We start from the raw sequence: 21,456 nt of genomic DNA, 5'->3' as shown, positions 1-21,456 counted from the left end.
GTAAAAAGATGTCAGAGAATTCAACTGAAAGAAAGCAGAAGCAGGGTTAAAACTGCCCAGGCAGAACCATTTACTGCATCCAGTGTGAAGAGCAAGGGCGGATGCGTCCAGCCAGGCTCCAGGTGCAGAAAAGACCCCTTAAGCAGTATATTGTGATTTTGAGGAGCATGACAGATTTGGACCAAAGCACGGTCCAATGTTCAAGATATTAAATGTTCAAGATAATAAATAAAAACAACCTAAAAATGTATTTAAATCAAACTTGAGTGAATATTTGTCACTACTCTAAAATACCTCTTCCTGCTACAACTTGTATTATGCAGTCTTAACAATCTCTCATTGCACAGTTCCTGTGAGATGAAGATGCAGGCAGATTAATAGCACAGCTACTGTTCTTATCCGAGTAAATATGTCTTGGCACCAAACCCATCATTAAGAGACAGAATTCTTTTATTTTCCCATAGAAAAGAAGTACTGGTATCACTGTCAGATATATAATAGTAGAACCACAGAAGGGGTGGCCGGGGAGGGACCTCTGGATGTCATTTAGTCCCCCTATAGAAAGCCAACTGTCACCAGGGCTTGCGCAGGTCAGCAGTGCCTCAGTCTAGCCAACTCCTGAAAACATTCAAGCTTTCTGAGTGACCTGTGTTGCACTACCCGCCGGGGCAAAGAAACTGTCTTGCCCTCACACGCATCTCTAGTCTTCTTGTGCTAGCAGTTCATCCTCATGCACATCTCTGCTGTCCTTATAGCGTTCCAGAATTTCAATAGGCCTCAGTTTTAAGGGGCATTTAGACTGCAGGAGAGTGAACTTAATGGCTAAACCATAATCATAGCTATTTGTGGTATACAGAGGTTTGTAATGGGACGCTGAGCCACTGAGAAATTAAATGACTAACCTAAAAGGTCACAGCCTATTACAGAAGGAGGACCCTGAGACTTCAGTGTCCAAGTCACTAACTGCAGACATGTAAACTGCATTAATACCAATCAACACAGACAGAAAATCCGTATGAGGACTATTTGCTAAATATTTGGTAGTTACATGTCTTTTGCATACCTTTATAAATACTAACTGAGATCCCAAAGGAGTCAGTAGATATTACTGCTCTTACTCAATAGATGGGGAAGCAGTTGCAAAAAGATTAAATGACTCATGTGACCTCGAGCAGCGAACAGGCAGCAGTGACTAACTGGACCACGGCCTTTCTCAGTGCAGAGGCCCTGGCCCCTTTTATTTCAGCTCAATAGCATGATATTCAGCCCAGAAACTGGTTCGGTGATCCTTAACATTTTCATGAAATTCAATTTCAGCTTGGCTTCCTGTTGATTGCCAGAAGAACTGTTGTTTCCCATGGAACGCCATCGTCTTCATGGTGCTGACGTCACGGACCTGCATAAAGACCAAACCATTATATCGTAGCAGCCTGCAAGTGAAGTACCCACAAAATACTGGGGACTTGCAAATTGGTCACTCAGGGGGAAAAGCTGCCCCATACAAAGGTTAGAAGAAATACAGTGGACATCAGTAGTGCTCACTCACATCTACGCTTACGTAACAGAGATCAGAGTCTGTCCCTCTAGGATTTGTGACTGAACTTTGCATCTGGATGGAAATCTCTAATGAGGACATGGGTCCGGTCCCATCCAAACCATCCCTTTTAGGTTCCTGACTCACCAGGATGTAATTAAAATGCGTCTCATTGCCCAGGTCAATATATAGGGCACGGATAGCTATGCGATGCCGAGGAGCCACATTGATGAAGGTCCGACACACGACTTCTTGCCTTTGATCAGGCAATTGCACAGGATTCACTATTTCACCTTGGGGACCAAACAGCTGCTTGTCACAGTCTGAGAGGTGGAAAGCGAGCAGAAAAGAAAATGGATTTAGAGAAGTGTCCAGCATCTCCAAGGAAGAAATCATTTAAATTAAACCCAGGCAGAAAAGTTTCTCTAAGGATTTTCATCTGGGAACCTCCAAGCACCAGCAAACACCTGCAGGGGCTTGCCTTTAAAACGGAGGGGTAGTCCACAAGTAATATTAATTCCAAAACTCCTCAAGAAGAGGCTTATTAGTTGCTAAAAATGAAGCAAGGTTTCTATAGATTTCCACAGGCAACCATGATCCATGGAACTCTGTGGGCCTTGTCATGGATGCCTTAATCTAAAGCAATAGAAAAGCTTTCAGTAAGATACCTTGGTAATATTTTTTAGTTGCAGTTCTGCTGTTGTACTGAAGAATTACCCCATTTCCTGGCAGCAAAACACGCTGTTTCACAATCAGTGTGTTCGTTCTGGAATTTATCAGTGACAAAGGGAGCTTCCTGCAGCCTGTCCGCCACATCATTCGCCCAGAAAACAGCACTACCTCACCTGGAATGGATGAGCACAGGGACTAGAAACACTTTAAGTAAAAGGCTGCAACCTATTCTATATAGGTCTGGAATCAAGTAATTTCTGCATCTTGTCCCTATCTTATCAAAATCTGTCATGAAAACAGTCCAGTTAACTAATCTAACTGTACTGATTCCAGCAAGAGGGTATATTACAGACAGAGTTTATAACAGGCCAAAGCAAGCAGCTTCTTTAACCCCATAAACTCCTTTCATCTCATATCTATCAACAAAACAGGTAAGAAACCATTACGTAGAGGGAGGAAAGGCATCATCTTCATGTAGTCCCATCTGGCAACGACTTGGTGGGACAGAAAAACTTGTGAAATGGTTTCAGAGAATACACAGGCTCCAAGGCAGCAAGAACTTTTCAGGGCACCAAAAGCCCACGGGCCAAAGAGGTGCAGATTTCCCAAAGGGCCAGGCTAGTCCCCAGCACGCGCTGGGCAGTACCTGCACTGCAGTTGAGGGAGCTCTCCAGGATGCTGATGGTTATCTCCTCCCTGAGAGGACGTCCGATGGCCACAGTGCAGTCGCTGCTCTCTACACCCATCATGTTGATGACCCCGGTGGCATTAAGAAAGAGCTTTCCACAGACATCTGTACAGCAGAGACAGGTCAGAAACACATCTAGAAGGAACTACAGCTGCTGAAAACAGCCCCCATTCCCTTTGTGGCACAATGAACAGACAAGTGCACACCTTCTGGGTAAAGCACAGGAAGAGTCACCTGCTGCCCCAGGGAGTCCCAAGTCAGAAGAGTTTTGGGAAGCCCAGGGAAGGGAGTCATTGTTCCTAGCTCAGATATCATGGACAGCTCACGGCATGCCAGAAGGAACAGCACGTTGTCCCTCCTAAACAGAAGCGTTACCTCCCATGCTCCTGTCCCTGTGCGGCAGTAGGGTCACCACAACCCAGCTGCATGCAGTAAGCACCTATCTCTACCTTTTGGTAGTGTCCTCCTCACCTCCACTGGTCTTTGTCTGTTCCTGAGGCACAGCAGATGGAGGAAGATCCAGGTCCTTGTATCTCTCCTCTTTGGCAGTGGCAGCCGTCGTCAGATGCACAGTTGGTGTCACTGTCTGCAGTTCTGCTCCATGGGACCTGGTCCCCACCGCCTGCTCAGGACAGGGCCCTGCGGAGCAGCCACGTACCACAATGGCCTTGGGGAAGTGCCTGCAGAAGATGGGGCTCACGGGCTTACGGGTTAGCAGGTTGAGGCAGAAATCCTGCCGTGTCTGAATGCCATTCCCACACGAAGTTGAACACTGCAGAGGAAGAAACCCACAGGCCTTTATACATGTGTTTCAGTTGGTATTTAGAATTAAATACATTTATTGGCTCGGGCATGATCTGGGGGGCTGATCTTTTGTTCACTGATGCTGTTCTATCACTTGCCCTTTCAGTGCTCTAGTTTCATCAGCTATCAGATGGCCCAACTCCCAGGGGATCTTCCAAACTGTATCTTTGAATTGCAGAACCACTTCCTAAAAAATCCACAAAGATCTGCATTCCAGAAGAAAACATGCCATGGACCATCTTTAAACTGCAGACAAAACCTGAGCTGAGAAAGGTGGGAAGCAGACCTACAGCTGCTAAGCACAGGGCAGTGGAAAGGATGGAAAACTTCCCTAGAAACAGTTTAGCATTTCTGTGGGAAGTAAATATACAAGGCAGAAGTGGTGTTTCTCCCCCGTATGCTTTAGGGAAGTGAATGGCTATAAAACCGCTGCACTAGACATCGAGTGCTGCATCTGAACAGGAGCAAATACCTCTGTCCACTCGCTGAAGCTCCATTCATAAGAGCACATTCGGATGACACAGGGGACACTGGTAAGGGGCTTCTCTGCCACAGGACAGAAACGGTCCTCCAGCAAAATCTCCTTGCCTTGGCGAATCTGCACACAGGTGACCAGCTGAACAGCTAAGCCGAGCCCACAGCTGGAGGAACAGGGGCCAGCTGGGGTTACCTTCCATCTGACAGAGGACGTGGAGGAGAAAAATTAAGTTAGTGATGAATCCCCACCCTCTACTATCTCTCACTGTAGAAAATACATTGCAACTCCCTCATCCTTCCCCCTTCTGCTTCTCAGCAGCTTCACCCCTCTACCTCACACGCTTTGCTGCCTATGGTACTTAGAAGGCAGCCTTTGAAACAAGGCTGGACAGCCTGGAGCACGTTTGGAGGTGGACCCAAACAGAGGGCATTCACATTTTGCAAGAAGCCCACAGACTCGAAATATACATTAAGTCTTACTCTGCGTCCATCACAGTCTTCCCCAGGGTGACATACACAGGCTTAACTGCAAAACCAATCTTATCTCCCTCCAAAACGCACACCACTCTGAACACTCAGATCAGAAACCGACCAATATTTCATCCTGGGAGCGGCATCCTGTAGCACGTAAAAAAAGTTCAGATGCCAGTGGCTTTCCAGTCCCACAGCAAATAGGGCAGGGCAAGCTCTGCCCCATTTATCAGCCCTGAGCCATATCCCAGATCACACCATACATGTTCACGGACAACCGCTCTTCCCCAGTGCATGCTCTTGTGGCCCATGTGGCCATTTTGGCCTTGGAGGGCACAGCTCCAAATTACACGGCTCCTGCTCCTCTGGGTGAGGCAAACCATCACACTGGGTGTCTGCCACAATCTCTTCTGCCTTCTCCCCGGTCTCCCTTGCACAGTAGAGGACCTTGTGCCTCACACCTCCTCCACAGCTTACACTGCACGGGCCCATTTTGTAGTGCCACCTGGGAATAACGCAGCCATCAGTGAGTACCTCCAGCTGTCACACGTCTTCACTGGATTCTAAATCCAACCAGTCTACAGAAGTACAACTGGAATTCTGTTAATGCACATATACACGCTGGCTCGTGTTTGAGAGATGAGCAGTCACCCCACTGAGTGCAGTCTGCAATACCATAAATCCTGAGGAAAGTGCAATCAATTTTCTTCAGTTCTCAGAGCAGCTATTCCAGATTCTTAGAGCATTTAATTCTAGCTACTTTCCTTGATGTTATGTGGAAACTACAGCTGGCAAATGCGTCACCACCTTTTGTAGTTACAGATTTGCTTCTACTTCCCCAGGGTAATAAGGGATCAAGAGGTTTTCAGTTTTTCCCTGGACTCAAACTCCAAAGACTTCATTTAGTTCTGCTTGAGAATATACCAGCCCAGGAAACACTCTCAGTTACTTTGCTTAGTATGGATCAGTGCTACTGTTTTTGCAGCTGGCTGTGCTTTCAAACCAGGGGAGAGGAAGATAACATCCTCAGAGTAGCTTGACCCTTACTTTACCATGTCCCTGGAGATAGAGAGGAAGGAAAGACCTCTCACTGGCTCATTGTCTCCTGGTAACTGCTTTACCTTGGTGGGCAGGGACTGAGATCGCAGACTTCCATCCTGCTCTCTGGCTTTGGCACTGGATGACAGTTTTCTTCTTGGGTTTCTTCTCTGGTGTCAAAAGCCACACATACGTACTGTAGCTGAGTCTTCCCTAGAAAGGGAAGTGATCTTACTGCACGGCATGCGCGCAAGGGTTGAAAATAAGCCAAGCAGTGTCAGTCACATCTGCGTATACAAAACAAGCAAACTCTGCCCAAGCTCCAGGCACACTTATTGCACTCATCCCCCCCAACTCTGAACCACAGCAGCAGCCAGCCAGCCCTCTAAACTATTCCCTGTCTGAGCCAGGCCCCCTTGCCTCTTCCAGACTAAAAAAAAAAATTGTGACCGCAGCTACCCATGCACTTAGAACTGTAGCGGGGAAAAGACCAGGTCCCTGAAGCTCAAAGGCACTGAGCTCACGCCTCCAGCCAAGTAACATTTCCCTGCAGCACTGAAAGATCTCACCTCTACCACAGGAGACGGAACACTCCCCGGCTAGAGGGCTCCAGACATACACGGTCCGATTTTCCAGTTGGATATGCGCAAGTGATTCCGAAGTCTGAAGTAAGTGTGCACCTTCGTCCTCAGAACAGAGCAAAAAGACCCAGACTGACATTGGCACCTGCTTTCCACACCGGTCCCGATCTAATGAAGCTGGGGGACACCTCCAGATCAAGCCTATAACATATTTGCTGTCACTGAAGAAAGAGGCACGTTTAAGCACTTTCTCCATTTTTGCAGAACATATAAGTATCAGGAATAGCTAAGGACATCCAACAGCCAAGACCCCTCCTAATTCACACTACCTGAAGAGAGATTAACTGACACTGGAGATGCTTAAAGCAGTATCTTCCCCATCTGTAAATGTAAACCTGGCAGTGGCTCCCCAGTACGGATTTGGATCAGTGATCCTGTGCTGAGAAGCCCTCTTCCCTGCTAGCAATCCTCCCTACCATGTCAGAACCTCTCTGTTTGCCAGTGAGGTATTTCCTAGTGGACCAGGGGTTATTTCTGTTTCTGGTTTTGTTGGACTCTGCAAGAAGAAATGAAGAAGGAACATAGTCAATAGCTGCCCTAAACAAACCACCACTATGAACTGATGCATCCAGCAGCATAAATTAAGAGGGACAGAGCCGTCTAAAGCAGCAGGATGAACCTTTAACTGGGCAGACATCCTTGGTGTATACCACCCTCCCAGACTCCAGTAGTAAGGTGGTTCTTCTTAACTGGTAGCCTTCTGTGGATCACAAGTGCAAAGCTCCCAGTGAGACTCCTGAAATAATCCAAGCCAGTAAACTCACTTTGTCCCAGCCCAAAGGGCAGACATTAACCACACAGGGCACAACGGAGAGGGGTTTTTCTTCTGCTAGGCACAAGCTGTCATCCACAACAGTCTCCAATCCATCACGAAACTGAACACAGGTCAGATTCTGCTGGGCAACTCCAGTTCCACAGACAGCAGAGCATCCTTCTATCTGAGATATCTTCCACCTAAACAGGAAGTAATTATATCACCCTATTTCTCATCTGCATCATCTGGAGGTTTATTACGCATGCCACTGATCACAGAAATGGGCTGTACAGACTATTCAGCTTCTCTATTTCAAGAATCTTGTCTGGATGTAATTGGGAGGACAACTGCTGGAAATTTAAATCCTTGCACTGACAACTCTCTAGGACTAAAAGCACCTAAGCTAAACAGCTATAGTTCACAGTGTAATCACTTTTGATTAAACACTAAAATGCCTATGAGATCAATGTCCGGGGAGGCTTGGCTCTTGGCCCTCTTTCCAGTCTAATTAACACAAGGGTCTCCTCCAGAGTAAGATCAAATCTTTGTTGGCACAATCCTGGAAAGGATGTGAGCAGACATCTCCTGGCCATGCCCTCAAAGTATTTTCATTTAGCAGGCTACTGTAAAATATTGGAAGGACTATCTCCCATTCATTCAGCTGACATCTCAATTACCTCATGGGACCAGGAAAGATGGAACATGGTTTGGGATCCGCTACGCCATTATAATTAGGAAGAAACTACGTCATACCTTTCCTTCTTTTTCACCTTGCACAATGCAAATGAGACTGCAGAGACTGGGTAAGCTGGCAGAGAAAGGACAAGCGAAGCAAGAATTCAGCTGAGCTTCCAGGAACACCAACCTGTACAGGCATGGCTCCATGGCACAGGGCTGGGGCTCTGAAAGGGGCTGTGGGAGCTCCAGACACCACTGATCCTCTGTTATTTCATTCTTTGTCTGGTCAAAGCACACGTGACCCACTGGTCGCGTCCCTGGGGTGCAAAAGGAAAAGGAAAGGAAGTTATAAACAAAGTGAGCAGTTCACCTCTGTTATACTAGGAAGATGCAGTAATTTTGCTTTACTCAAATCATCTGTGTAGGAAAATGGCATATTTTGGAATACAGACTTTCTACAACACACAAACCCCTTCTTTCTGATATAACTTTTCCTCAAGAGTTTTAAAGTGACTTTCCAAGATGAACACCCCAGAAGATGAGAAGTTTGATGGATAATCCACTGCCAAAATGGAAAGATTGCTCTAAACTGGCATTTGCAAGAACAAGGATATCAATCATAATTTGGTCCAAACTACTTCTAATGATCTTGATGTCTGACCGATGAGGGACAGGTTGCTGAAAACAAGCTCTAGCAGTCAGCCATTTTTAAATGACGTTCTGTAGAACTAATCATGTAATATCATCACGCAGCCTTTGCACCCAGACAGCACCGTGCCAATGTCCTCAAAGTGATCATCAATATCCAGACCTAGACTAGAGGTACAGGGAGAGAAACTGCAGGCTTGCAGTGCCTGTGGCATGCAAGAAATGAAATATTCATAAACTACAGCTATAAACAAAATTTTTAACAATACTGAACCTAAGAGGTAAAGCGGGTGAAAAGCCAAACTCAAAAAAGTTACAAGCAAAGCTGTGAAGAGTCTCCTTTGCAGTGAATGAGTTACCCACAGAGACAGGCATTCCTGAATCTCAAAGAGCAGGACCCTGAGAAGCAAATGTCAAGAATCAATCAGCAATGTTATCTTTTCACTACCCTCCTTGTTTTGAAATAATGTCTATTGGTAAGGAGGGCCTGAGTATCACTTTCACCTCTCAAGATGCAACTGCAGCTCGGATTCTCAACTTTCTGTTATTTTAAGTCTCAGCTTTCTCATTTTTTTGTTTGTGACTGCATTAGCTGGGAGGCCCTAGAGCATTTTAAGTTCTTTACTTCAGGGTTTCAGCAATCAGTTCACCTGGGGACTCTGCTGGAGAAAAGCTCTCCAGACTAGTCCTATAGATTGACTTCCGTAAGTATTCATTAATGTATTTTCTAAATCCTTGTCATAGAAGTCTTGAGAGGATTGCCAGTGTCATCTGTATTATCTGCTAAACAAGATGTCAGACCGTCTACCAGAGTGATCTGTTACAATCTGCATTGTGATTTCTTCAGGGAGACAGAAAGGATTAGTCACGGCACAGGAATAGAATTCTAAGAAGGAAGTTTAATAATTAGCTCTGCAGCTTTAGTTAGACACTAGATACCACTTTGGTCTCAGACTTTTGATGTTTAACCAACTTCAAATTACAGTCTTCCACAACTTTGAAAAATCTGAGAAAATTATTTAGTCTTATAACCAAAAGTTCTGTTAAAACCTATTTAAAAATCCTCTTCATGATCAAACATTTTCACTATCATTTTGATGATTCAGCTCATTTGCTGATTTGCTAATTTAATTCAAAAGCTGTACCACTCTTTTCTTTGGTTCAGTTTAACCAGTTTAACACTGCCAACTGCAGCTCACTTTCAACAATTTGCTTTTAAATTCAGTTCAGTTGTTTAATAAGTTATAACCAAGTACCTATCGCTGATGTCACATTTCTTTCAGTCATCCCAGGAGAGCCCACAGAGCAAAGATCTGGGTGACTACCAGCCAGCCAAACTAGAAGTCTGCCCAGATCTCTGTAAAAAGTAAAGATTGAGTACTGGTGCCTCACCTTCCCCACAGGTCACTGAGCATGGCCCCTGCTGAGGAATCCACATATACGTCAGATTCTCTTTGGGGACAAAGTAGCTGAAGGTGATGTCTGGGTTGGTGGCATTGCCGTATTCTTTTGCATACTGTCGATAGACCTGGTGAAGGGAAAAGTTGTGGTCAACGCACAAATCAACTCAGACTCGTTTCTTAGGACGGAGATAAGAGAAACTAGTCCCCCTTTTTTCCATCCAGTCCTGAGCCTCAGTGCTATGACTCTCAATTCTTGCCAGATGCTGTCAGAGTACTCACCATGTGAATTCTGTGCATAGGGCACTAAAAAAAGATTAAGCCAAGCAAAAGATTTAACTCGGTATGCTTTTCCCCACACAACCACCCCCCAGAGCTGCAGAAAGCCTGTAGGCAGCCAACCCTCAACCTTTCCCAAGAAGAGCAACACCGTCACTCTTAGTGAACACCATTTTCACTGGCCCTGGACATGAAGCCTACTACACCTGCACTGCAGCAGAGCTACACAAACTCAGCCTGGCCAGTTCTTACTGGGCCCTTTCCAACTCTGCTATTTTAATTTACCTGTATTTCAATTTCTTCTTGTGTTGGCCCGTCCACATGGACTTCCTCCAGGCTTGGCAGGTTGTCCTTGGTGAGAAACACTTTGTATTTGATCTGGCTGTCCTCCAGCACCGACGGATAGGAGACATTCAGTGAGATTTTTCCTTTTCCCGCAACTACATACTCTCCTTTAACCTTCACAGCTAGAGCAGCAAAAGTGGCAGTGAGGTTAAGAGATATGATGTGGTCACCAGGATCCCCTGGTGCTGGCAGCTACAGACTGCCCATTTGCTAGAAGCCAGTTTGATCTAAGTTGGGTGTCCCAAAGAGCACAGCTTCTACCACTTCCCACTGGAGAACATCCCACAAACAAATTCCATCATCAACAACTTTCCTCCCAAATTCCATTTTCTTGTTTTTACAACTTGTTTTAGCTCTGCCCGTAGTCCCTCCTCTCCTTTCCATTCAACTCACCCAAATGTGTGAAGAGTGGTCTCCAGTTGGTAACATGGACCAAGGTGGTGTTATAAGGCAGGGACAGAAATGTAACGTACTCTGGAATGATGGAAAGGAAGAAGATATGGTCGCCTTCCATTACCGTACGTCTGTTAAAAAGGCTGGGGATTACAGATTAACCCCTCTTCACCTTAGTAGCACGCTATCCATTGGAAGACAAGCCTTACAGGCAGCAACAAAGCCTAATTGCAGACAGAGGATATATAGCTAATATAAAAAAAAAGGATACAACAGTGATGGTCAGCAGGCTAAATTCACACTGACCTTAGGTCTATCAGCTTGGCTTGAACATAGCGATGGTGAATACAGCAAACAAAACTGAACTGAATTCTGTGCCTGTTCTCATCTTTCTTTTGTTCTTTTTATGTTCTCTGCTAATATCTATATATGATACTGCAAGAGCCAGATCAGTTCCCAAATGGATGTTTAACATTTTAGGAAGCATCTGACACAACCCCCAGCTCCCAATACTTTTCTGGATTTCCCAAATGACTACATTTCTGGTCCATGTCCAGAGAAGAACTATGACCAAAAAAGTCACTCTGCCTACACAACAGCTACCTCCCTGCTACAGATCTTAGCTGCCTTCTCTGTCAACTACCCAAACTCCATTGCCATATCCTCTATAAAATAAAATGGAGCAGAAGCAGAAACAACAAGTCACATACAGAAGATTATGAACATTGAATATGCATACAAATATGCAGCATACAAACAGTACCATAATGTTGAGCCTGAGGGTGAGGACTACACACCTTTAGCTTTTCCTCCTGTGTAAGATCCACTCACTTCGGTGCAAGTGGTATTATTACCCCCACAGACCTTGCAAGAGTCCATTATCATCTTGGAGTCCATCCAGCCATCACACCCAAATGCCTGAGCAAAGGAGAGAGTCTGTCAAGACTTGCCTATTCTAAGAGAACAAGTGAATGAAAGCAACATTGCCTGAATTCCTGAAACCGCCTTTTTCATTTGTAATTTGAATTTAAGAAGACAACATAGACAAAGATGCATTTGGACCTAGATCTACCACTGTACAGCAGTATGCAAAGCCAGGGACTGGAAAGTCTTAGCTGAGAACACAAGTTTCATTAATTGTGTGACATTTTCTTTCCCATAAGAAGCAGCTCAGAAAGATTTCTCCCGTGACCTAAAATAAAGGCTCTGCACTCCCTCTCTTCTACAAACTCTTTCTGGAGGGGGGATGAGAGAAAAAAAAAAAAACAACACCCAGGAGAACAGTAAACATGAATGGCAGGTTCTAAAGGAATCTTTAGCTCCCCAAACTCCAAACCCAAACCTAGCTCACATCCTTCAGCCTGGCCTTCAATCCCATGGAGCTCAGAAAAGAGATTCTATCCTCATTCCCACGAACAAGACTAATTTACACAAAGCTGCATGAGGATCTCAGCAGGCTTAGCAGAAAAACATGTGCAACTGCTGAATTTATGCTAGAGGCACTGATCCCAGGCTTTGGATGCTGCCATAACATACATATTTATCACTGTCGCCAATAGAACAACAGAAATCAGACTAGATTATGCCTACACCCTCTGCTGTTCACTAGGTGGAAATGCATTACAAAACATTGTGAACATAAGGATAATGAGAAAAACATAACATTTTAGAAGTGTATTCTGGGAATGTAAAGAAACAACAGAAAACATACAACCAGGTCAGCATTGAGCAGTTACTAAAATGCAGACAGAGCGGGGGAGTTATATTCAAGTTCATCATGAAAGAATGCCTTTCTCCCATCCAATCCAGGAAAAAAAAAAGTTATACTTCAGTTTTGATTAGCAATACCGCAACAATCAATTTGTCGACTTATGATTCCCAGGTCTTATTCCTTATTTTGCCACTGACTTGGTATGTTCAAATCATGTAACTTTTCTCCAACAGAGTCAGCATTTTATAGGGCTATTTATACCATGCAAACCGAACAGCTACTGATGTCTCCTCAACCAACACATAAACCAATTGCTTCTTGGACTAGGGATGAATAGCCTTACGTACTTACTGCATAATTAGCAGAATGTCTTATCTAGAGGGCATTGACATTGGATGCACAGACAGAATAGTAGACTTGTTGGACTCCATCCAATAAGCTAAGAACAAAACTCACTTCTTTTGAGAAGAACTCATTCTGTTGTTTGTGACGCTGTGTTTTTTCCCCTGCTCCTAGTAAACTGACTTCTTTGGGGCAGATTACATGTCAGAGGTTCACCTGGATTCCCCAGTCACTTACTCTGCAGCTTCCCATTACACACAGATTGAAAACCCCGTGGTGCTCAGAGTCATCCTGCTCACATCTGGTTCCATCTATGAAACTGTCCTCGCGGCTTACCATGAATTTGTTTCCAATGGCCCTGCACATGTGCTTGCATAGCATGTCCCCTGGAGGAGGCAGACGAAGAAAGGAGTTACTCTTTCAGAAAGGCACGTGGCTGCCCATGAAGCAATGGGAAGAAGTCAAAAAGATCTGACAGAAAGAGTATCCAGGTTTCATATGAAAACTAAAACAATCAGTGAAACGGCCTTTTGACTTCAACGTACAGACAGGTCCACAAGCGCTCCCCTTCGCAAAGAAACCATGGTTTCTCAGTCTTTCCTTACCTTTGGCAAAGCCAATAGCAGAAGTCCAGGTATAAAAGGATGGCGCTTCTACAGTGAGATACAGTGGCTTTAAATTTGTCGCTGCACATTGTTCAGCCATAAAGTCTTGCTGGGTCATCAAACAGGCCTACATCCAGAGAGAATTGTGTGGGTAATGAAAGGAAGTTACTGAGCGCAGAATCCCAAGCAGCATTTTACCCACTAGCTAAAGGCAGAAAGCAGTGGCTAGTAAGTAAAACACCAAAACAACTGCAAATAAAGAAAACCACTTTAAAGGGAGGCTGTGGTGTATGCAGAGAATTGTGTTTGGAAGCTGATATCTTTGCTATTTATACAAAATAAATGGATAAGGAAAACAGGAACAATATAAGAAAACTATCATTAAGTGAGTCACTATTTTCTCAGCATCTGTCCTGCTATGAAGGCATAGAGAAAATGCTTCATTACACATGAACAATACTGCTGTCTTCAGACACAGTGGAACAAATACCTCTCCTGTTGTCAGACAGATAGAGGCTATATGCCAGATCTTTAGTCCTCCTCCCCAGAGCAGTCAGCTGTGAGAAGTACAGTCCCAAACCATACAGCTCTCAAAGGGTTAAACAGCGTTAAGAAAAAGGCTCAGAAGATGCGATGAGCTCCATTACCTGAGTATTGCACATTTCCACTTGGCTGCTGGCGCCACGGCATTCCTGCCCCCCAAAAGCAGGCCTGGAAATGACAGGAGAAGGACTCCTCAACAGAGGCAGGTTTGTCTCAAGCAAAGAGCAAGTCAGACCCCCCGGGCCTGCATCGGCCAAGAGGCACTGCAAACTCCCCAGCTCCCCACCTCTCACCTGGGGTTGTTACAGAACCGCTGCCTTATCGCAACTCCACCTCCGCAGCTGCGGGAGCAGGAGGAGAAGGGGCTCCAGACAGACCATTGCCCATGGACTACTGTCATGGGGTTCAGTTCTTCCAGAGAGCTGCACTGTCCCTTGGAGCACCACTAAGACCAAGAATACAGAAAATTGGCAGCAGCACCACAGTGAACCCAGCAGAGCTGAGATCTATAAGGGTAGCACAAGTCCCCACCTTTTTGCAGGCCAGACTGTAACAGAGAATCCCAAGGTGAATGAAGCACCTTCCCACAAGAGCCTAGAAGAGTCCCATTCCTAATTATGGTCTAACATGAGGTTGGGCTTAAAAGAAAGAGCTGATAGTTCATTCCAAGTGGAAAGCAAAGCCTTTGAGGAGAGCTCAGGTATCAGGTCATAGAACTGCAAAGCAACTCTAGAGATACAGAGAAGGCGGAAACACCAAGATCAGCTGGTACCAGTTTGTGACTGGGGTGCCTGGCCCCAGCTCCCTGGCCGAGGGGCAGTGAGTGCCATGTATCTTCCAGCCACCGACAACGTCTTGCTGTCTCATGAGCTCCACAGCACCCACGCCCACTTCAGATATCAGATCAGCAGCTTCTTTACCTTATTGATTCCACACTCAGTACCATCCAAGAGGGGAACGAGAAGCCGAGTACAGCTGGATTTGTCTCCTGGTTGTACATGGCATGAGAGAACTTCACATATGTCCTGGCGTGACAAGAAAATCAGGGAGTTCAGGGAGTCACTTTGGCTTATCAACACAGCAGTCCCAAAAGCCACTCCGTTTAAATGGTGCGTGTCCCGGATGCTTGGTTTCCCCACACCTACCCAACAATGCAAGCAAGTCCCTTCATTTCTCCAGCTACTGGGCAAAAGTTGTGGGCATATCAAAAGACCATCACTGCCAGCGGTAATGCTAGAAGATGATCAACTGAAGCAATTAAAGTTTCACCCACCTTAGTGCTTCCTCATTAACAAAACATGTCCAGATGGCAGCTATTAGCCATGCTGCATTTCTCAGACATGAGGACTTGAGCAATGGCGGGGAAGCTGAAGGGATCCTATGAACAAGAGCTCGCTAAGACAGGACCCCGAGTAGGTGCACCCAGCGCTAGCACTGCCAGGCCCCTCTTTGGACAGAAGGCTCTGAGTATTGTGCAAACCTTAAAGGAGAATTATGTGAACAAAGGAGTTGATGGGGAGAAGGGAAGCATTTTAAAAGCCTTTGAAGGTTTGTTCTTTGCCAAGAAATCTGTGGCAGGAAAGCACCTTCCATCCCTTTATAAAAAAAATGTTCCCAGCTCCCTTTTCCTGAATCTTGGCTCCAGAACATTTCCCTGCTGCCCCTAGCAAGACAGACAAACTTTCTACCTACAACATTGCTGTCAGCAAAGGTGCATGCTGTGGCAACACTCCCAAAGGCTATTTTACATTGCTCATCTGCTCCATAGTACAAGCCAGGCTTCCATCCAGGGATGCTGCTGTCCATGGCCGGCAGGTCATTCAAGCAGTTTGTTTGGCCTGTGCTGATAGAAACATAAGAAATATCACTTTCCCAGCTGTGGGCAGTAAGGACAATGACATGTTTGCAAACTTGTGCCGAGTTTCATTCTGGGAGTTGGCTGTTGCTTTCCCAGACAACACATGCTTACTGTGGGCTGTGATGGATTTAGTTGCAGCAGCTGCCTGGAGATGCTCACAGTTCCCTGCTGCTGAAGTTATAACAGAAACCCATTCCTGTTCTTCACCCAGCCAGCTCACAACCCGCAATGCTTGTTTAAACCTAGATGCTCTGACATTTTAAATAAAATTTCCAGGCTGAGCTAGTGTCTGAGAAGTCCAACACAGCCCAGGCATGTTAGTCACTAACCAAAGTAATTTCCAGCTACTTGAAGCAATAACGGGGTTTAACCTCAGCAACAGACACAAGTGCTAAGAAATAAACAAACTCCAAGCTTTTCACAGTTCCTCATTTTCCAAGAATTTTATTTTATTTTATTCCTTGTCTTTCCCTGCTCTCTCCCAAGCTCCCAGCACAGGGAACCGCTCCCACACGGGCACACAGAACTCGACCATTCCCTTACCTGACAAAGGCCAGGAACTCTTCTCGGCTGCACTGTGACCAGGCAAGGTCAATGCTGTTGTGGTTTCCTGCTGAACCCATGATGTAACCGCTGCTGCTGCATGGATTCCCCTCACCATCATGGGGGATTCCAAGACTGTAACAAAAGAAGCACAGTGCACTGAGGAGAAGAAACCCAGAGGCTGGGTTCCCTCAGAGCCTCTCTTCTCCAAGCAAGGACTGAGCTCCCTCTGCAGCCTTTCCTTCTACTGTTGTCACAAAGGTTTTATCTCCTCTTTGCAGCTTCTAGTTGTCACAGAGCATGCGGGAATGCAAGAAATGCAAGGAACTCTTTCCAAAAGTTTTGAATAATCTATTGGAAACCCCCTGTTATGCCAAGAGATCCTTTTCCTTCTTCAGAAACCCTTAAACTGTGACATGTTTTTACCTGAATAAAGCGTACTGGGCTGTTCTGGGGCTTTCCTACTGACCTGTGCCCAATCTCATGGGCTATGGTGACCCCAAGGTCAAAGCCAGTGTCCTGGGTAATAACACAGCTCCAGAAGGAGGAGCAGACTCCACCTAACTGAGTCACTCCACGTAGCTCCTTGTTCCCATCAGGTAACTCCAGGTCAAACCTAAAGTAAGGGAGACACATACAGAGGAAAGAGCAAAGAACCATCGCAGCTAATAAAGGCAAGTCTAGACATTCAACTGAATTTATTGGCACCGTCCTGATCTAACTTTGCCAGCTACCTAACATTTCTTTTGACACATGGAGCTCCCTGGGGAAGATGGTAGCAGCAGGGACCCACGAACGCCCACTGTTCAAAATTTGTGGTGATTCTACATTGAAAAAATCCCCATGACCCCAGACAAACAGAACAGAATAAAATGACCTAATGCTATTTGTAAAAGGCAGAGCAGTATCATCATCTCTTTGAAGAAAGAACACTAAAACAAAGCCATTACACTCAAGAAAAGTTTGCCTTCAACAAATTTAGCCAAGGCAATTTAGAGCAAGGAGTCTGAAAGTCAGACAAAATGTCCGAGTCAGAGTAGCACTAGAAATCTTCCACAGAAAACACCAGTGGGTTTTCACTTCCAGTTATTGTTTGACTCTTCTGCCCACAAAAAGCTGCAGTGGGTTTGGCTGCGCTGTTCTGGAAGCACACAATGTCTGCTCAAGTCTGGCTGGGGGAATTCCCCAGGTGCTTGGGGAATATTCCAGTTCCTTCAGAAACTGAAGAAACAGCACCTCTGAATAACTGCATTACACTAAGGGCAGGAGAATCAACCCCAGACAGGAGAATCAGCCCATTTCCAAAGACTCAGTGATGCCCAACAGCTGGAAGACCCAGTGCAAATCACTGTCACTGCGCTAACAGCTGGACACCATCAGCCCTGTTTCCAGTCCCCACCCAGGGCAGGGGAGCTTCAGTACCTGGTGACGTAGAGGACAATGTCAGCATGCTGGGGGTCAGAGTCGTTCTGGGGGTTGACCTTCCTGCTCCACTCACAAACGCTGATCAGCGAGGAGGTGATATTTGTTGTGATATTTACCTCTGCCTAGAGCGAAGGCACACGTTTGCACACTTCATATAACTTTTAGCAACCCCTTGGACAACATTTGAACATAATCCTCCCTGCTTACCTCTGGTTCTCTCAAAACAAGCATTTGCATAAGATGAACCCTGAAATGAGCACCCAGTGAGGCATCTCTCAGCAGCTCTGCCCCCTGTTAAGAGATAGAAAGAATTCAATAAAGAAGGCACCTCGGTGACTCCCGCTACCCGTTCCCAATAACAGAGCTGCATTCACTACAAAGGTAACACACCTGGTAATCATAAGGGGCAACTATAAAATCACTGGGAAGTATAACATTAAAGTATGCACTACACATGTAAATAAATCTGTCAACAGATGAGAACTGTTGTTAGACTTGTCAGATACTCTGAAGCACAAAGAAAAATCTGCATGCAAAACAGTTTCATAGGGTAGGAGAGTGAATGCTAAAGACTTTTTTGCAATATACACACACAGAAAATGCATAAACAAATTCTTAATAATAGCAAAGGGATACATTTAGAGAAATCCTGTAATGGAAATAAAACATTGAAATGTAAAATGTAAGATTAATTCAGTGGATCTTGTTCAACCTCACTGAAAGCAACAGGGACTGGATCAAGGCTCTGGTGATAAAACTCTTTCTACTGTACCTGACATACAACAATATTAGTAATGAAATGAAGAGTTACATTTTCCACATGGACTTTAAGGCTACAACCCCAAAGCTTCTAACAGCCACTTTTCCTTGTGCAGCTCCTTGTACAAGGGAAAGCTTGCCGTGTAGTGCCAAGGGAAGCAGAGAGGAACACCCCGTATATAAGCAGTGCTCTGTACTACGAGCAGGCAGCCACAAACACCTCTGGAAGTGCACTCACAGAGGTCCATCTGCCTGTGACACAGCCTGTGACACCATGAGCTCCCACACCGGGAGAGCAATCCAAACAGAAAGCTACTCACAATGTTCAGGTTGGCAAGAATATATCGCTCCGTGTCCTCTTTGTGGTACAAGTAAACATCTGGACCTGCTACGACCATCAGCTCCAGATGTTTGACAGCTCCCTCAGCCCTCTTCTGCCGGGGAGAAGGAAACTGCCCTGCTGAACAGCACAAAGGGACATAGGGAGTTTAAAATGCAAGACAACACAAAAGGTCCTACAGATCCACTCCCTGTTCCTGAAAGACTAGAATAATCCAGCTGGAAGACCACTCCTCCAATTGTTTGCTCAGGTTTCCCACTTCTCTCCATTTCTTTCACTTGCCAGCATCCTTAATAACATACTTATGCTATCAAAATAACAAATACCTAAATGAAAGCACAGCCATTACACCTCAGTGAGGTGAGAAACGTCTATCAAGTATACTCATATATTTGTAGATACAGATTTTTCCTCTGAGCTCATGCAAACAACCCCACTACCAGGATACAGCTTTTCCAAGCAGAATAAGCAGGGCTTCCTCTCCACATACATTACCTCTTGCTGTACTGTCCCCTCTTGCGGCACTTCTGAAGAGAATGTGGGGTCTGGAGAAGCTGAGGTCCTTCAGCAGGGCCTTATCTTTGCTTCTGACAGGCCTGATATGAATCTTTTCCTCATCTGCAATGACGACTCCTTGCTAAAGGAGATGAAATTCCATCTCTGAGTTATTCCAAAGACATTTGCTATCAATGGAGAACTGTGTGCCATATCCTTCCTGTTACTGCTTTGTAACACTCAGATTTATTAAATGGATGGTTCACACAGGTTTGGTGCATCAAGCTGCAAACCTACAAAGGCTGTGAACGCTCGTAAGAATAAGTTCAGTGCATACTCACCAGCTGCCCTTCACAGTAAGTGACTCTACACTTAGCCCCGGGAGGTTGCAGTGGATTTCCACCTGCAAAACAGTTGCCTGAGAATCGCTTCAGTAAGGTAAAGGAAGAGTTCACCACTTGGTTGCTCACAAAGGAAGAGGAAAGGAGGGCATGGTCCTCTAGAAATTCAAAGGCATAGAGTTCTCCCCAGGCCTCAATGGAGCAATGTTGAATACGACAGGACGTCAGCCCAATCTGTTCTTCTTTACACGGGCAAGTTGGCTCAGCAACCACAAACTCAGGTACTGAAAGAAATGAAACAAGACCAGAACAAGGGGAACAGTTATGAGAAACAATGATAGAAAACAAATGTTTCCTATCTCCCTAGGAAAAAACACTCTCCAAATGACAACTGTGGCCCTTCAGGGTTATCGTGTCAACAGTCAAAGAACTTCTATGCTTTCACGTATTCCAAAGTGACCATAACCTGATTGGGAACAGGCAACAGCTCTGAAAACAGCTCCTGACTTACCAACGCTTTTTCTCTCTCAATAAGGAGAACAGTTCATTTAACAAAGGCTGAGACAATTTTACTTCCTCAGATGTTAAGTATTACTGAGTGAGAATTATCATAATCCAGACAGAGACACTGGGATGAGCACTAGGTGAACTCACAATAGACAACATCCTTGCTTTAAGGATTTGAGAATTTAAAATATATCTTTACACTGAACTACCATCAATCCAGACCCAGAATACTAGTGTCTCCACGTGTTTATTTTAAAAAAATTATCAAGTGCATTTAAAGCTATTCTTAGTCTAAATCTTCCCAGTCAGAAGACCTGGATCTGTTAATCTCATAGAAAAATACTAATAAAGAGAATGAGGACCGCAGGAGAAACGTGCAAAAAGCTTTATCATGTCTCCTTCAGCGGATTTTAAATACTGACCCAGTTCTTCAACTGCTTTCACACTGAAACATGGATTGCCTCACTGAGTAATGTGACTCAGAAATGCTAAACGCTTGTCAGATCAGGGTTCGTTAATAAGTGTTCTTAGCATTATCAAATGTACGGGATTAGAAATAAACTGACAGGCGCGTTCCAAAATCAAGAATGAGCCCTGCATACCATCAGACACCGAGCCGGTTCCAAAATAAGAGAAAACATCTTCCGCATCCAAAGCGCCGAGAAATTTCTGCAAGAAGAAGAATAGCTTTACATTTTTTTTTTTTTTTTTAAGAAAAACAAATGGATACAAGACTATCGCTTAACTGAACCTGATACAGAATGTAACCTGGAAGGAACGCCAGCGAACAACTCAACAAGTAGCGATGCCAAGTTCTCATGGCTCTCTTTTGCGCTAAGCATGGGCTGCACAAGAGTCACCCAGAGGAAACAGCTTTATCTTCTTGATTAGTGAGGTTTGATGGATTTTGGCTTAGAACGCGTCGTGTTGTCTCTTCGGTTTTTTTCCTAGAAATAAAAAAGGCTTCCTGGAAACTGCATTTTCTGGAGGACAAACTCACCTCTTGGAAAGCCGACGGCCAGCAGAACCCCAAGGGGAGCATCACGAGCGCCCGGATCGTCAAGCTGACAATCATGCTGGAGGAGTTGCAACCAGCGCTGCGGAGCCAGCGCCAGCCCAGGGGTGATTAAGACGATGTTTGGCCCACGGCATCACGTGGAGCGGA

The 21,456-nt window shown here is 45.2% G+C and overlaps 1 protein-coding gene across 1 annotated transcript; it reads right to left on the bottom strand.

Annotated features, from left to right (window-relative positions):
• Positions 1-1,237: 1,237 nt before the first annotated feature.
• Positions 1,238-21,366, bottom strand: ADAMTS13 (ADAM metallopeptidase with thrombospondin type 1 motif 13). Its single transcript, XM_075716707.1, has 30 exons — positions 21,292-21,366; positions 20,894-20,960; positions 19,785-20,068; positions 19,444-19,585; positions 18,929-19,068; positions 18,057-18,140; positions 17,847-17,971; positions 16,894-17,040; positions 16,425-16,559; positions 15,716-15,866; positions 14,944-15,048; positions 14,317-14,468; positions 14,128-14,191; positions 13,481-13,607; positions 13,113-13,261; positions 11,620-11,740; positions 10,823-10,903; positions 10,370-10,551; positions 9,798-9,933; positions 7,945-8,074; positions 7,090-7,279; positions 6,254-6,371; positions 5,768-5,897; positions 4,972-5,151; positions 4,171-4,375; positions 3,366-3,666; positions 2,853-2,999; positions 2,203-2,379; positions 1,682-1,857; positions 1,238-1,396 (listed from the first exon to the last, which is right to left on the bottom strand). The coding sequence occupies exons 1-30, from the start codon at positions 21,364-21,366 to the stop codon at positions 1,238-1,240; spliced, it is 4,380 nt and encodes a 1,459-aa protein (XP_075572822.1).
• Positions 21,367-21,456: the final 90 nt, after the last annotated feature.

Source organism: Pelecanus crispus, chromosome 9, assembly GCF_030463565.1.
Source record: "Pelecanus crispus isolate bPelCri1 chromosome 9, bPelCri1.pri, whole genome shotgun sequence".
Classification (NCBI taxonomy): domain Eukaryota; kingdom Metazoa; phylum Chordata; class Aves; order Pelecaniformes; family Pelecanidae; genus Pelecanus; species Pelecanus crispus.
This window is presented reverse-complemented; position numbering and strand designations above follow the sequence as displayed.